The sequence below is a fragment of the Hirundo rustica genome, chromosome 12 (genome assembly GCF_015227805.2).
Source record: "Hirundo rustica isolate bHirRus1 chromosome 12, bHirRus1.pri.v3, whole genome shotgun sequence".
NCBI classification, from domain to species: Eukaryota; Metazoa; Chordata; class Aves; order Passeriformes; family Hirundinidae; genus Hirundo; species Hirundo rustica.
The window spans coordinates 11,874,411-11,889,567 of record NC_053461.1 but is presented as its reverse complement, the minus strand read 5'-3'; the positions used below and the strand labels follow the sequence as shown (position 1 = coordinate 11,889,567).

Here is a 15,157-nt window from a genome sequence, read left to right as displayed (position 1 = left end):
AGCAAGGGACAGGAGCCAAGGAAGGAGAGCAAGGGAGGTAAAGGAGGAAGAGAGGCCCTGGGCTGACACCAACTGCACATCTTTTCATTTTTTTTTTTATTGTAAAACATGGCTAACATGTGCAAGGCTCCAGCCCAGGATCACAGCTCCTGGGTGGAAGGTGGGCCCCACAGGTGGTCAGAAAGCAGCCAAGGGACAGCGGGAGCTCCAGGCAGCCCAGAATAATGGCACTTCTGCAGCAAGAGCAGCTCCTGCACGGAGCGGCGCAGGGCTGAGTGGCACAAGGACAGAGACGGATCTTTTTCAGAAGAGGCGCTTCTCATACCTGCGAGGGAAGCAGCACCAGGGAGTCCCTTTAATGACCCACCTTACTCAGGGCAGGGGCAAAGGTGCAGTATGGAATGGATCCTGCCAGCCCAGGGATGGAAAGAGCCTCAGCATCCTGACAGGCCAAGGCCTGGCCCAGCTGTGTGGTGCCAGGGCAAGCCAATGAATGGCACACCAAACCAAGGGCATGGCAGCTGAGGTACAGGGTAGCTGTTCCTGACCCCCAACACCCTGCCCAAGGTGACAAGGATCCTGCCAGAAGCACTTACGAGTGGAGGCCGTGCACTCCTCCTTCAACCTGGGCAGATGTTGTCCTCTTCTCAAATTTCAGCTCTCCCGAGTACATCATGGCACTGAGGGGGAAGGACACCTGTCACAAGCCAGGCAGAGTCCAAGGAAGACAGTGCTCTGGCATATGCTCAGCTGGAACAGCTGGGACAAGGGTCACTGGTTCCTCCAGCTGTGGCCAGAATGGTCTTTGCTGTGCTCCCAAAATCAGGCTGGGTAACATAACCCCAACATTTTGGGCCCAGCCAGCTGAATATGCCACAAGAGACCACACTCCTGTGTCCCTGTGGCTGGCAGATCCATGGTGCAGTGCCCACTGGAGATGAAGGAAGAGAGCTACAAACTATCCAGAACACACCACAGCTTCAGTACGGCTCCCCAGGGACTCCAGACAGCAGCGCCACAACCTAACCAGAGTAACAGGCACGGGGAAGCACTCACCGGACTTGGGTCAGGCTCTTGGCACCAATATCCTGGCAGGAATGCTGGATCCCAGCAATTAGGTATGGAATGAATTTATGAATAGAGCCCTTGTCTTGCACTGCACCGGAGACCCCCTGGGCCACTTTAATTTTGTCTGTCTCACTGCATGAAAGCACAAATCAAGGGTATTAGTGACGCAGAGAAGCCCCAAAAGCTTGATCCGCTGCCCCAAAGCACCGTCTCTGACCTGAAATACCGATTCTGGCTGCCCAAATTCTTGTCCATGGCATCTAGGGAGCCCATGCCGCGGTATTTCTTCAGCCTGATGCCATCTGAGAAGAAGTACTCGCCTGGGGCCTCCGTGGTGGCAGCCAGGAGTGAGCCCATCATCACTGGCACGAGATATCACCAGGAACAGCACATCAGCAGCAGTGGCGGTGGATGCAAAATCCCTCAGGGTTCCTGGGCACAGCACTGGCTGCAGCCCCCAACACCCCCAGCCACCTGGAGGTAACCGCCCTCATGCCCACCGTGATTCCATATGGAAACACCCCCTACGAGATTCCCTACACCGGTGCTCACCTGTGGAGGCCCCAAGCGCCAGGGCCTTGGCGATGTGCCCAACCGTCTGGATCCCTCCGTCGGCGATCACGGGCACGCCGAACCTCCGGGCGTACTCGGACACCTTGTACACCGCCGTGGCCTGGGGACGGCCGCACGCCAGCACTGCGGGACAGAGCGCACACACGGTCAGCTCCAGGCGGCGGCACGCCCCCGTCCCAGCAGGCTCTTTCAGGCTTCCAGCACACACATGCTCCAGCACTCAGAACACACAAATCTCTGGATACTCCTTCCCTAGGCTGAATTGCAAGAGAAGCAAATGCCCGGGAGTTGCCTGCTGAGACATCCTCACAGCCCTTGGAGCCCTTGGCTCCAAAAAGCTGTGAGTGATCTTGAGACTGGGGTCTTTGATCAGATGGCTGGGATCAGACGAGACTCGTGGCTCAATCTTGGTGCACGGCAGAAGTGAGGAGCTTGGGAATGAAATAAAGCAAACTCCAAAAGCCCCTCTCCAAAGCATCCCTGGCATGTAGCCATGTCCCACTGCTGGCTCTCTCCCGGAATGGCAAGACCCCTTGTCCATGTACACGGCATCTGTAAGATGTACCTCTTGAATGGAAAGGCAGTTGTCTGGGAGAGAGCTCGTATGCCTGTATATGGTATAGATATAAATATATCTATACATACAGGTCTGCATACACACACACATGCAGCAGTGGAAAAGGAAACAGGCAGAATGGTTTGGTAATAAACTATGTTCCTGCCCTGCAATGTAGCAAGGATTCCATCAAGTTTAGCTGCCCCATGAGGAGAGAGTTATTAGCTTTGGATTTACTTGTTCTTCCCATTCGGTAGCAGTTAAGAAGCTTTCCATTATGTGAGGAAAACCAGCACAAGGCATGTCTTGTAACATGTTTGTCAGCCACAGGCATGCAGGAACACTGAGATAAGCTTCTCTCAGGGAGACATCCCTTCCCCACCATCAACTGGAAGCCTTTTCTCCAGTCATGGTTAGTCCCATAAACAGGGTAAGATTACGGCCATACAGAATTAGTACTTTGGAGTGTGAACTCCAGGTGTGGTTCAGCCTGCATGGCAGCAGTGCTGGCAGCAGGTCCCTGGCAGAGGCTTGCAGGGGCCAGGAGGCTACAGTTTCGCTACTCCCAGCACTCAGCAGCAGCAGCTGAGGGAGGGCAGCCAGACTCCAGGCTGAGATTGTGACAGAACTAAATTTAATCAGACCCCACCGTTCAGCTCAGGCTCAGCCAGCCAGGGAGAGGCTGCCAGCTTTATCATCAATGCCCTTAAAGAGATGGTCTTGCACAGTTCTGCACTGCTGAAGGCCACAGTGCAGCTGCAAAATGCTGCCGTGAAAGAGCTCTGTGGAGAGAAACACCCATTTCTGAAAGGGTTTGAGTCCAGGGTCTATGGGATTGTGCCACAGACAGTGCAGGGCCTGCAGAAACCTCTCAAGCGCAACCACAGAACCAGCCCTTTTAAGGCACAGCTTGGCTCAGGGCCCCTGGGAGCATCATGCCTCTCCGGCTGTCCCAGTGCCCAGTGCCACAGCCCCGGAGCACAGGCTTCCCAAGCAGAGTTCTGAGCATACACACACATCACACAGGTCAGGGTGAGGGTTTGTCCCTTTTAGTGTATTGGCAAAAGGTGGCCCTACAAAATCGTCTGCTAGAGAAAACCTTCCAGGATCTGCAAGAGTAAACCTCTCCCTTGGAGGTGTGTCAGAAACAGGAGAAAGGACAAAGCCTAAGGCTTGCCTTGGAGGGGCTGCTTAGTCAGAGCATCAGAGCAGAAAACACTGCACCCGGTGCTGGGCAGGCAAAAGCCCCTTCTCTCCACAGGACTTGGTGGGGAAAAGATGGAACGCAGCTGCCAAGGTGGCCGTGCGCAGTAAAATCCCTCTGTAACTCAGGGGAGCCAGCTCCATGGGAAGCTTGGTCAGTACACAACTTCCCCAGAACTAGGGCTGCATTTTGGGCACAATCGAGAACTGCTTGGGGATCGCCTCCCAGACGCAGGGAGGCCTAGCAGGAGCATGGCTGGCTAGAGATCCAGAAAGTGTGGTCAGGCTCCTAACTGGATTTTGGAGTGGAGAGAGGACCGGCCTGAGTTCCCTCAGCTTGGACAGTTCAGATTCTGCTTTATGTAATCAGAAAGATTTCTCAGGTTTCATTTCAGATTCAAAACCAGTATCCAAAGCCACAAAACCCCAAGTGCATCTACAGCTAAATTATTCTCAAACAAGCAGTAGGGCCATGTGCAGCCAAATCAGGGTCCTGCTTCAAGACACATAATTAGGGTTGGGAACAGGGCAAGTGACTTACTATAGGTGCCCGTGACAGTAGAAGGGCATTTGGGGCTGTGGGACTTTAGGTCTGGAGGGATCTTTGGAGCAGCTAAACAAAAACAAACACACACATTTTAGAGACAGAAGAACAGCAGCAGAACAAAGGACCCCAGAAGTGACCTGCTACTGGGCAGAGCATACGGTGTGGGACAGAGCTGACTTTGCAGATCCTTCCTAGCCCGAGCCAAGCCAGAGGCCAGAACCAAGGCAGCCAGGCCCGGCTGTGCACAGCGCATGCTCACCCTACCCCAGCAGCCACCCAGAGAGGTGACCCTTACCCCAAAAACCCAGAGTTCTTGCCCTTATCAGGGCCAAAAACCTGGTGAGCTGCAGGCAAGAGCTCTGCAACCACATCTCCTGTGAAGCGCCACATTCTACCTCAGCTCTGCTCCTTTGCCAAAACCAGCACCCAACCCCATCTCCTGAGGCAGCTGGAGGAACTCCTGGGACATTCACCACACTGCAGATCAGAGCATGCCTTTGCCTCAGAGCCTGGGTAGGGCATGTGTGTTCTGGCTCTGCTCTGGCTATAGAAGTGTCAGCCCAAGGATACTACTTCCTCCTTAGAAAGCTGACCTGAGACAGACTGCCCTGACTGGGAAGCCCCTGCAGCCAGGCAAAGCAGGAACACAGCACAGGTCCAGGGCTGCTCAGACTCTATGCTGGAAAGGGCAGAGCTAATGCAGCTCCTACAGCCAGCAGCTGCTCACTTGCTGCCTCCTGTAGCACAAACCAAGGACCAAAGCAGTGAGGGGCTGTACTCGTGGACTGCAGTACCTTCCTGCACCACCTCTCTGCACCCCACCTGAGGTTCAACACACAAGGACTGAGTCTGTCCTCAAGATGGGCTTTCTTCAAGCCCTGGGAATGCCTCTCTTGCCTTTTAACTAAGGGTGACACAGCCTCTGCCCCACACAAGCTCTAACTGCAGAGACAAAAGCAAGAAATCCCATTCTGGGCTGGAAATTGCAAAGGCATCAGAGCCCAGAGCCAGATCAATACTGCATCATGCACACCGCTGGCCAGAAGGAAAGGGAGCACAGACAGCCCAGTGCACTTCACCCATCAGCACTGGGGATCCAGTAAACCCCTCTCCCTGAAGAGCTGCCTGCCAGCCTCATCCCACACTGAGCCACAGCTCCCCTCAGGCAAAGCCACCATCTGCCACACCAGCTCTACTCAGTCTTGGTCAGTACTGGGAAATGCCTTTGCTGTTGCTGCCACCCCAAAGGTTGGAAGTCCTGGACAAAGCAGGTGAAAGACATCTTGCTGTCAGACACTACCCTCACAACGGGAGAATTCCATCCCAGCCATGTTGCTTTTCAGCAGGGAATTTCTACTAAGTACCTGTCTTCAGCCTATTTAGGAGGCAGCTGGTCTCTCTCACCTTCCTGTGTGATGCAGATGGAGCCACTGCCCATCCCGACCCTCAGGGCATCAACCCCGGCGTCAATGAGGTTCTTGGCCTGAGCCGCAGTCACCACTGTGGGGAGCAGAAATCGGTTTGAAAACAGACAAGCACATTTGCAAACAACACTTCTCTGCCCTGGAGGTCCCCCCACTGCTGCCAACATCCCCTGCCCAGGGCAACAGCCTGTGCCAGAGCCAGGCCTGTCTGGGAGGAGTAGTGTGTTTCTGCCCCAGCTGTCCCAGTGAGGTGACACTGCCCCCTTAGGCTATTCTGCAACACACTTCCAGCCAAAGGCTGAGGCAGCAGAAGTCACAGCGTGGTCCCAAGCACTCTCTGGGCCACATGAGGTAGGGAGGGCAGAGTACAGGGTAACAGCAGCATCAGGTAAAGACAAGGACCACTGGACTCTGCTGTCAAGAGGCAGGAAAAATTGCCATTAGATTTCCACACCAAGCAATATTCATTACTATGCAAAATTTTAAACTGGTGTGTAAAATAAGCTAATGGGTAATGTGCTACACAGGACCGTAATAAACTGTGCTGCAGAACAAAGGCTTCTAAGTATCTGCAGCAGTAAGGTACTGCCCTGTGTCTACAGTGGTCTTGCTCCATTCCACAAGTCAGAGGAAACCATATTAAGTTTACAGAAATTTCCCAAGATGATCGTCTCATTCACACCCCTGCAGCTCCCTCTATGTCTAAAAAACAAATGTCATTTAAAGACAAGAAGAGTCTTCAATGCACGCCTACCATTTCCTCCAATAACCTGTAGGTTGGGATATTTCTCCTTAATGTATTTTATCATATTGATCTGGAAGATGGAATTCCCCTGAGAGGAATCCTGCAACAGAAAGAAAATCAGTTTTAAACAGAATTTCTGCAAATTACAAATGCAGCTTCGGATCTCTGCTTGCTGGGCTCTCTGCTAAGCTGGGTAATGGGCAAAATGACTCCCCAAATTGGGCACAGAACCCCAGGAGAAGCTGCTGCCAAGACAGGAATGTACCTTCCCTGTACAAGGCAGTTTATTGTAAATAAGCAATAATATCCTTCATGTTTAAACCTGTAGCTTCTACAAAAGGCAACAAGCAGAACATCTGGCTGTGGATAAAAACCATCTGGCTCTATCAGCAGGACACTGTCAGCCCTGTCTCAAACTACAGGTGAAATGGAGAATGTTCCTTATGAAACCCAGGAGAGCTGGAGGAGGGATGCACTTCCCCACTGTGCAGCAGAGCAGCTCAAATACCAGATGTCGAGCACTGGGAATTCAGTCCCTGCCAATCTCTGTGACCCAGTCAAATAACGTCTGTTAAACATTTCCCCCTGCTCAGCCGTGCCCTCAGAGCACAGCAGACTCACAGGATCACAATCAATGAGAAAACCATGTGCAAATACAGGCAGTGACAACTGTGCCTGAAAGTTTACAGGCCAGAAAGGGAGAGGGAGACCAGCAGAGCAGCTCTGGGCTCACTAATCACTCACTCCTGAACATCGGTAAGAGAGTAACACAGTAACAAACACCAAAGGGAGGGATGAAGGGAAACTATAAGAAGCCGAATATTCAAAATTAGTCAGGAACATCAGAGAGGCTGCTGGCAGAGTGCAAGAATTATTTGTAGAAGATTCTGTATTAACTGACAATGTTTCTCTTCTCAACCTTCAGGGCTTCAATGCACCCTACAAACTCCCTCCAGGTCACATAAGTCTCCAGGCAAGAGGAATCCCTCCAGTTTGAGGATTCTAACCTGAGTAAGACTGAGAGGTCGAGAAAATGCTATATTCTAACACAGAAAGGCCTGTGACAGAGACAGTGAGCGCCACGCTGCTGCCACACTGTCAGAGACATCCATCCTGGGGATTCACCCCGCAGTGTCCCAGGCCGACACAATGCCCATGGGTCCCCTGTGGGTGCTCACCAGCACAACAGCATCCACACCAGCCTGCACCAGCAAGTCCAGCCGGTACTTGTCATCCTCGTGGGTCCCGATAGCGGCACCGCAGAGCAGCTGCTTCTTGGAGTCCTTAGAAGCCAGAGGGTAGTCCCTGTTCTTCTTGAGGTCAGTGCGGGCAATGATAGCCACCAGCTCGTCATCTTCATTAACAATTGGCAGCTTGCCTGGAAACAGACAGAAAGAACATTACTGCAGATTTCTACAGGAGACAGACATTAGCTCAGAGCAGTGCAACAGTCCAGGAGCAGTGGGCAGGCAGAAATTGCTACAAGATGGAGACTCAGTGGTGCATTACCAAATCTTGCTTGCCCACGAATGCAAGCAGCTCTGGCTCGAGAAACAGAGAAAGGAGTTTGTTTGTAGGACTGGAGAAGGACTCGGTATTTTTACATCAACCATAGAAAACATGCGTATTTTTAAATAATTAGACACAAAACACCCTATTAAAAGTCAAACTACTAAACCCTAAGAGAGCTGAACTGAGTACTGAAATGTGAAGGCTAGGACAAAAAATCAAAGACATGTGGCTGACAATAATCCCTCAACTCCAAACACATTTTAGATGAAGGCATGTGAACTCTGTACCCTGGCAGAGGGCTGCGGGCACTCTCTTTACTGTCATCTCCCACGGTTCATGCACGCAGGGACCGTGTGCTCACATTCACCCACTGCTGCCCAGCCCAGTGCTTCCACAGCTCTCCCTCGCGCCACACACCGTTACAGGTACCTTTTTTACTTCTTTGCAGAATTTCATTTGCTTCTTTCAACATTACACCAGCTGGGGCCACAACAAGATCCTCCCGCTTTGTCATAATCTAGTGGGTGGGAGAAGAGAAAAAGTCACAAGAACTCCTTCACACTGATCTGAAAATACCAAACCCCCCCGCCCACGTGAAACACTCCATAGCAGTCATGCAGGAGTGCTCTACAAAAGGGCCCACAGCACAGCAACACGTCTCTAGAAACACACAGGAAAAGCCTCCAGTGTGTTGTCCCCACATGGGCACTGGCATCAGGCCCCAAGCCCATTAGTGCACTGAAAACAGGAGATGGCAGAAGGCCTCAGGAAGACAAGTGAAAGCACCTGGAAACAAGGGACAACTCTCAGATGACCTTTACTTGGGGTATCACCCTAACAGTTCTCCCTTTCAGTGGAGCACACACAAATAAGGGCTGGAGGCATATTCAGAGTCTCATGCTGTTCTGGTAGAAATGGTGCCCTCAATCTCATTTTCAGGCAGCATCTCCAGTGCACAGGCCCTGGAAGGGCTCTGCACAGAATAACCCACTGCTGTTGCTGGTAAGGTCAGTGGGCTAAAGGAGTTGTGTCAATCCAAATATGCTCACTCACATTCACTCCTACAACAAACACCAAAACATGGTGAAAAGCAAAGAGCAGTGCTGGACAGTGGGGAACAGGGGAACATCTGACCTGGTATGGTGGCTTTCACCACAACAGTGGTCTCCCGCTGGGAGAGCAGCCTAGAGAGATAATGAAATCTCCATCCTTGGAGACTTAGACACAGCCCCACAAAACCTCCTCCAGCTCAACATGCCTCCAGCAGGTGGCTTGACAAGAGACATCCAAGTCCCTTTCCAACCACAGCATTCTGTGATCATCAAGTCCCCATGAAAGGTTATTTGAGAAGGCTGGGCAAAGCTAAAAGGGAACATTCTCTAGCCCCTCAAGAAGGTAGATCAGTTGCACACAAAGATGGACAATTTTAGTTATTTAGACAATAAGAACAGACATTTTGTATCAGAAAGAGGCTGACCATGCCTGCATCTACCCAAAATGCTGTGTGTGACAGAACCCACATCTCAGAAGCCTGAGGCATCACAGAATCACTAGGTTGAAAGAGATCTTCAAGATTATCAAGTCCAACCCATGCCCTAACACCTCAACTAAACCATGGCACTGAGTGCCGCATCCAATCTTTTGGACTAGGCATCCAAGAACGGTGACTGCACCACCTCCCTGGGCAGATCATTCCAGTACTTTATCACTCTTTCCATAAAAAACTTTTTCCTAATATCCAACCTATATTTCCCTTGGTGCAGTGTGAGACTGTGTCCTCTCTGTGTTCTGTCAGTTGGTGCCTGGAGAAAGAGACCAACCCCCAGCTGACTACACCCACCTGTCAGGAGGTTGTAGAGTGATAAGGTCACCTCTGAGTGTCCTTTTCTCCAGGCTAAACAACCCCAGCTCCCTCAGTCGTTCACCACCTCGTTGCCTCCTCTGGACACACTCAAGCATCTCAATGTCCGTCCTAAACTGAGGGGCCAGAACTGGACACAGCAGTCAAGGTGTGGCCTCACCAGTGCCGAGTACAGGGCAAGAATGACCTCCCTGCTCCTGCTGGCCACACCATTCCTGACACAGGGCAGGATGCCACTGGCCTTCTTGGCCACCAGGGCACACTGCTGGCTCCTGTTCAGCTGCTGTCACCAGCACCCCCAGGTCCCTTTCTGCCTGGCAACTGTCCAGCCACAGCATCCCCAGCCTACAGCACTGCAGGGGGTTACTGCAGCCAAAGTGCAGCACTTGGCACTTGGACTTATTAAACTTCGTCTTGTTAAGCTCTGCCCATTCATCCAACTGTTCCAGGTCTCTCTGCAGAGCCTTCCTACCTTCCAACAGATCGACACATGCTTAGTGTCACCTACAAATTTACTAATGAAAATTTACTAATGAAAAACTCAATAAATATCAATCAATAAAAATATTGAACAGTCATGTTCAGTGTGCTGGGGCCAGCACAGACCTCTGAGGGACACCACTGGTGCCTGGCCCCAGCTGGATGCAGCACCGTTCCCCACCACTCTCTGGGCCCAGCCATCCAGCCAGTTCCTAACCCAGCAAAGAGTGCTCCTGTCCAAGCCACGGGCTGCCAGCTTTTCCAGGAGTGTGCTGTGGGACACTGTGTCAAAGGCCTTGCTGAAGTCCAAATACACAATATCCACAGCCTTTCCTGCATTCACCAGGGTCACCCGGTCATAAAAGGAGACCAGGTTGTTCAAACATGACCAACTACCTTTACCCCTCCTAGACCCATGCTGGCTGGGTCTGAAACCCTAGCTGTGTAGGTGCTGTATGATGACAGAATATAAACTGCTTCGTTACCTTACCGGGTACTGAGGTCAGGCTGACTGGCCTGTAATTACCAGGATCCTCCTTCCCACCCTTTTTGTGAATGGGTGTCACATTGGCCAGCTTCCAGTCATCTGGAGCCTCACCAGTGAGCCAGGACTGTTGGTAAATGATGGAGAGCGGCTTCACAAGCTCATCTGCCAGCTCCCTCATCACCCTGGGATGGATCCCAGCTGGGTACATAGATTTATGAATATCCAAGTGGCTCAGCAGTTCTCTGACTGCCTCTTCCTGGATAACAGGGGGACCATTTTGCTCCCTGACACCACCTACCAACCCAGGAGGACAGCTGTCCTGAAGACAAGTCATCTTCCCACAAAACACTGAGGCAAAGAAGGCGTTAAGCACTTCTGCCTTCTCTTCATCTGCAGTTACTAAGTTCCCTCCCTCATCCAATAAGGAACAAAGGTTGGTCTTAAGCTTCCTTTTGCCATTAATACATTTGTAAAAACATGTTTTATTATCCTTTACAAAAATTGCCAAATTAAATTTGAACTGAGCTTTGGCCTCTCTTAATTTTTTTCCTACATGCCCCAGCAACCCCCTTAAATACTTCCTGAGAGACCTGACCCTCCTTCCAAAGATGATGCATCCTCTTTTTATTCCCAAGTTCCTTCAAAACCTCCTTGCCCATCCAGGCTGGACATTTACCTCGTCGACTCATCTTTCAGCACACAGGGACAGTCTGCTCCTCTGCCCTCAACATCTCTGCTTTGAAGCATGTCCACCTTCCCTGGACTCCTTTGTTTTTAAGGGCTTCCCAAGGAACTCTCTGAATAAGTCTCCTAAATAGGCCAAAGTCTGCCCTCTGGAAATCCAGTGTAAAAGTCCTATTGATGTTCCTCCTCATTTCACCAAGTATCGAGAATTCTGTAATTTCATGATCGCTCTGTCCCAAGCGGCCTCCAACCACCACATCTCCCACCAGCCCATCTCTATTTGCAAACAACAGATCTAACACAGTCCCTCCCCTGGAGGGCTCACTTGCCAGCTCTGACAAAAAGTTGTCCTCCACACACTCTAAGAACTTCCTGGACTGCCTCTCTTCTGCTGTATTAAGTTCCCAGCAGATGTGTGGTAGGTTGAAGTCACCTACAAGAACAAGGGCTGGTGACACTTCCTAAGTCTGTGGGATTCATGCGCTTCCCATGCTACAAGAGACCTGTGTGGTTAAGTGGATGGCAACGAATGGCTCAGTAAAAGGACTGCTGGATTGCAAGTGGACAGAAGATTGAGGAAACCATTTGTTCCCCTGGCCTTGCCTGGTGACAGGGATAAGCACCAGACACTGACAGCAGCAAGCTTCCTGCTCTGCAGTGCTGAATGACCCACAGAAAGTAAGAGGGAAGATTCTTATCTGGCTCCACTGAATGGGCAGCATTGCTTCAAAGGACCATGTGCACTTTTATAACCTATTCCTGTTTTAAGGCTCTTGCACCAGGTATTTGTAGCCAATTTCAAACCAAAGAGGGATCAGCATGTGACACCAGGTTTGGTCAGCAAGAGCTAAAAATATTTGTGAGCCAAGAGCAAAGCATGGCCAAGAGGCACTGGTGGTGTAACCTGACAGCACTGCAGATCTCAAGTTACACAGCTTGTGTAACCGGAATCACAGAACGTTCTCCTGCATGAGGGGACTCTGACAGCGAAGCATTACGAAGACCAAACTGCCAGACTGCAAGTTCGGGGACTTATTTGAAAGAGCAAGTAACCCAGATGAAGCATACAAGGAAAGGCAGCCCAGAAAAGGAAACTCAGCGCTTGGAGGGTTTGTTGGACAGAGCACAGCTGCTACAAAGCTGGCTAGTGCCAGCAGGTGGGACTATATCAGCAGCCACGAACACCAACAGTTGATTAGTGAAGCAGGGGAGAGTTTCCACAGCACTAAAAGATAACCCCCACAACTCACATAAACTACATAGTCTGCACTGCAGGAGTCACTCAGAGAGTGCAAATGAGCAAGACACTCTCCCCTGGAAATACACTCATAGACAGATCTGCAAAGCTAAGCTGGAGCTGCTCCCTCCCAGTGGCAGAACACCCTCACAGCCACGCACTCACCCTTGTCCTTATCACAAGTGACACAGCTTCCTAACAGTGTTCACACCTGTCAGGTGTGAGCACTTCTCACCTCACCAAGTGGCAGGTCATGCTCTGACTCTTTCAGGAAATCAATATCTCTGGACGAGATGATCCCAACCAGCTTGCCCCCCATCTTCCCATTGTCCGTGATGGGAATCCCACAAAATCCATGACGAGCTTTTGCTTCAAACACATCTCGCACTCGGTCATTGGGGCTCAGCACCACGGGGTCTGTGATGAATCCTTGCTCGTATTTCTGAAAGGAAGCAGATCCAGCAGCCAGGCTGAGTGGCACTGCCAGGCCAGACAGGAGCGAGGCACATGCCTGCAGGTCACTGCAGCCACTCACATGGGTCTGCAACTACCCAGCCGAGCCACATGCTCACCAACAGGATGACTCTCAAACCAGCAACAAGGCTCACCCAAATAATGTTAAAATCCAAGAGTCTCCAGGCTAACTTCCTCCCTGAAATGATGGGGAATATTCCCTCACCAGGAGGACTCAAGTCCCAGGCTGATCATAGACACTGCCTGGCACACGACAAGAGGGCTGCGCCTGCAAACCCTGGCAGCACTACAGCTCTGAAGCACCAACATCGGCCACACGTCAGCAGTCTTCTCACACAGCTCATTCAGCAGGGCCAGACCCGCTGCCCACCTCCACGGAGGACCCTGTGCCAGCACGGTATGGTGCTGCCGTTCCAGACACTCACCTTCACCTTCCGCACTTCGTTGGCCTGGAACTCCGGAGTGCAGTTGTGATGGATGAACCCAATTCCTCCGGTCAGCTGGGGATACAAAGACAGCTGTGAGTCATTGCAGACACTGCGGGTGCAGCAGCGGGGTCGGCACTGATGGAGCTCCCGGGCCCGGCCTCGCCCGAGGGGCTGCGGGGACCCCAGGGCAGCCACGCGTGTGCCTCAGGCAGCGGTTCCTGCCCGCCAGCCCTGCGGCCGCACTCACCGCCATGGCGATGGCCATGCTGGCCTCAGTGACCGTGTCCATGGGCGAGGAGACCAGAGGGGTCTTCAGGGTGATTCTCTTGGTCAGCGCCGAGGTCAGGTCCTGGCGGGGAGGCAGGCAGCCGCGGCGGGTGAGCGGCGGCACCGGCGCAACCCCCGGCCCGGCCCCCGGCCCGCTCCCCCGCCCCGGCCACTCACCACCTGGTCCGCCGTGAAGTCGATGTACCCCGGGAGGATGAGGAAATCGCTGCGGGGTAACGAGTGGAGACGCGTCAGCGACCGCAGGGCCCCCTCGCCCCAAGTCCCGGCCCCAACCCCCGCGCCGGCCGCACTCACTTGTAGGTGAGCCCATCGCCGCAGCTGAAGAGCTGCTGCGCCGTCAGCCCGTCGTCGGGCACGTAGCCGGTGCCGCCGCTGATCAGGTAGTCCGCCATGGCCCCGCCGCGTGCCCGCCCCGCCACACCGAGCGCACGCGCGCCCCGACGGCCGCCGGGAGGGACCCGCTGTGCCCGCCCCGCGACGGCGCGGACAGAGCGGCTCCGGCAGGGACCGGAGCCCGTAGCGCCCCCTGGCGCCGTGGAGGGCCCCAGAGCGGAGCACGGCCCCTGCCCCGCGGCGTGCCGGGCGCTGGCGGGGACTCACCGGGCCCGGCTGTGGCCCTCAGCCGCCGGCAGTGCCTCCCGAGCAGCTTCTCAGCACCGAGCCCCTGCGTCTTCAGCCCCGTGACATCGGGTCATCGCGGCTGTTCTGGTGCTCAGAGCGAGCAGCCGGCAATCAAAGGAGAGAGCTGAACTCCGGCACAGCCCAGCAGGGCCCTTCCTGCCAGGCTCTGGCTTGGCTGGCACCAGTACAGTGTGATACCTGCTAGAAGACCACCTAAAAAAGCCCAGCTATGAGTGACATTGCGACAGGAACTGAAACACCAGGTACTCCCACAGCTTCAGAAGACAAGAATAGGCTTGTTGAGTCAGTGGCGAACGCAGAGCTGGGACAAACCAGCAGAATCCAAAGAATTTTTTAAGTCAAAGGGAGCTACACGAAGGATGAAAGTCAAGAGGCAGCAGCAAGGCCAGTCTTGCACCTCGAGGGGAATGAGAGAGGCAGCAATCTCACTAGAGAGGATCCAAGGTGATCCCATGTAGGCATTAGCCCCCTCATCCCCAAAGGCACCAGGCCAGGCTGTACAAACAAGCAGTGTGAAGAGGATAGCTGCACACTGGGAATGGGGGTGTAGCACCGGCAGGTCTGTGCCACACACTGGGGCTGGAGGGAGGATTTAGGAGAAGAGCAGTAGCAGGAGGACTGTGCCTGGAGGAGCAGAACAGGCACAAACACAGATCTGCCTCAGAGGAGCCTTACAGGACACAGCAGTTGACTCATTCCAGGATGAGATGTTCCCATCCCTGCAGTTCCGTTTGAGCATCAGAAAAAGTTCCTGTACTGCAGGTTACAGAACAACTTCCTCCTCTTGGTTTGCTTGCTGTGACATTCCAGATCCAGCCTCAAAGCATCAGGGCCATGAGATAACCACACCCCTTCTCACCTGCTCCCTGTAACACGCTGTCCAAGGCAAGGTCCTGTCTAACACTAACCCGCTCAGGGACTAAAGAACAGTGCTCTTGTGTCTACAAC

General features: G+C 52.9%; 1 protein-coding gene across 2 annotated transcripts; it reads right to left on the bottom strand.

The window, feature by feature from the left end:
* Positions 1-63: 63 nt before the first annotated feature.
* IMPDH2 (inosine monophosphate dehydrogenase 2) lies at positions 64-14,055 on the bottom strand. Of its 2 annotated transcripts, XM_040076715.1 has the most exons (15): positions 13,862-14,055; positions 13,724-13,772; positions 13,527-13,628; positions 13,277-13,351; positions 12,613-12,819; positions 8,058-8,145; positions 7,295-7,494; positions 6,126-6,216; positions 5,352-5,447; positions 3,942-4,013; positions 1,621-1,764; positions 1,286-1,430; positions 1,057-1,200; positions 597-680; positions 64-325 (listed from the first exon to the last, which is right to left on the bottom strand). In XM_040076715.1, exons 1-15 carry the CDS (start codon positions 13,957-13,959, stop codon positions 304-306), a joined length of 1,617 nt encoding a protein of 538 aa, XP_039932649.1. In that variant the 5' UTR covers positions 13,960-14,055; the 3' UTR covers positions 64-303. The 2 variants fall into 2 exon arrangements, with proteins under 2 accessions (XP_039932649.1, XP_039932650.1); XM_040076716.1 differs by lacking the exon at positions 3,942-4,013.
* Between the last annotated feature and the right edge of the window lie 1,102 nt (positions 14,056-15,157).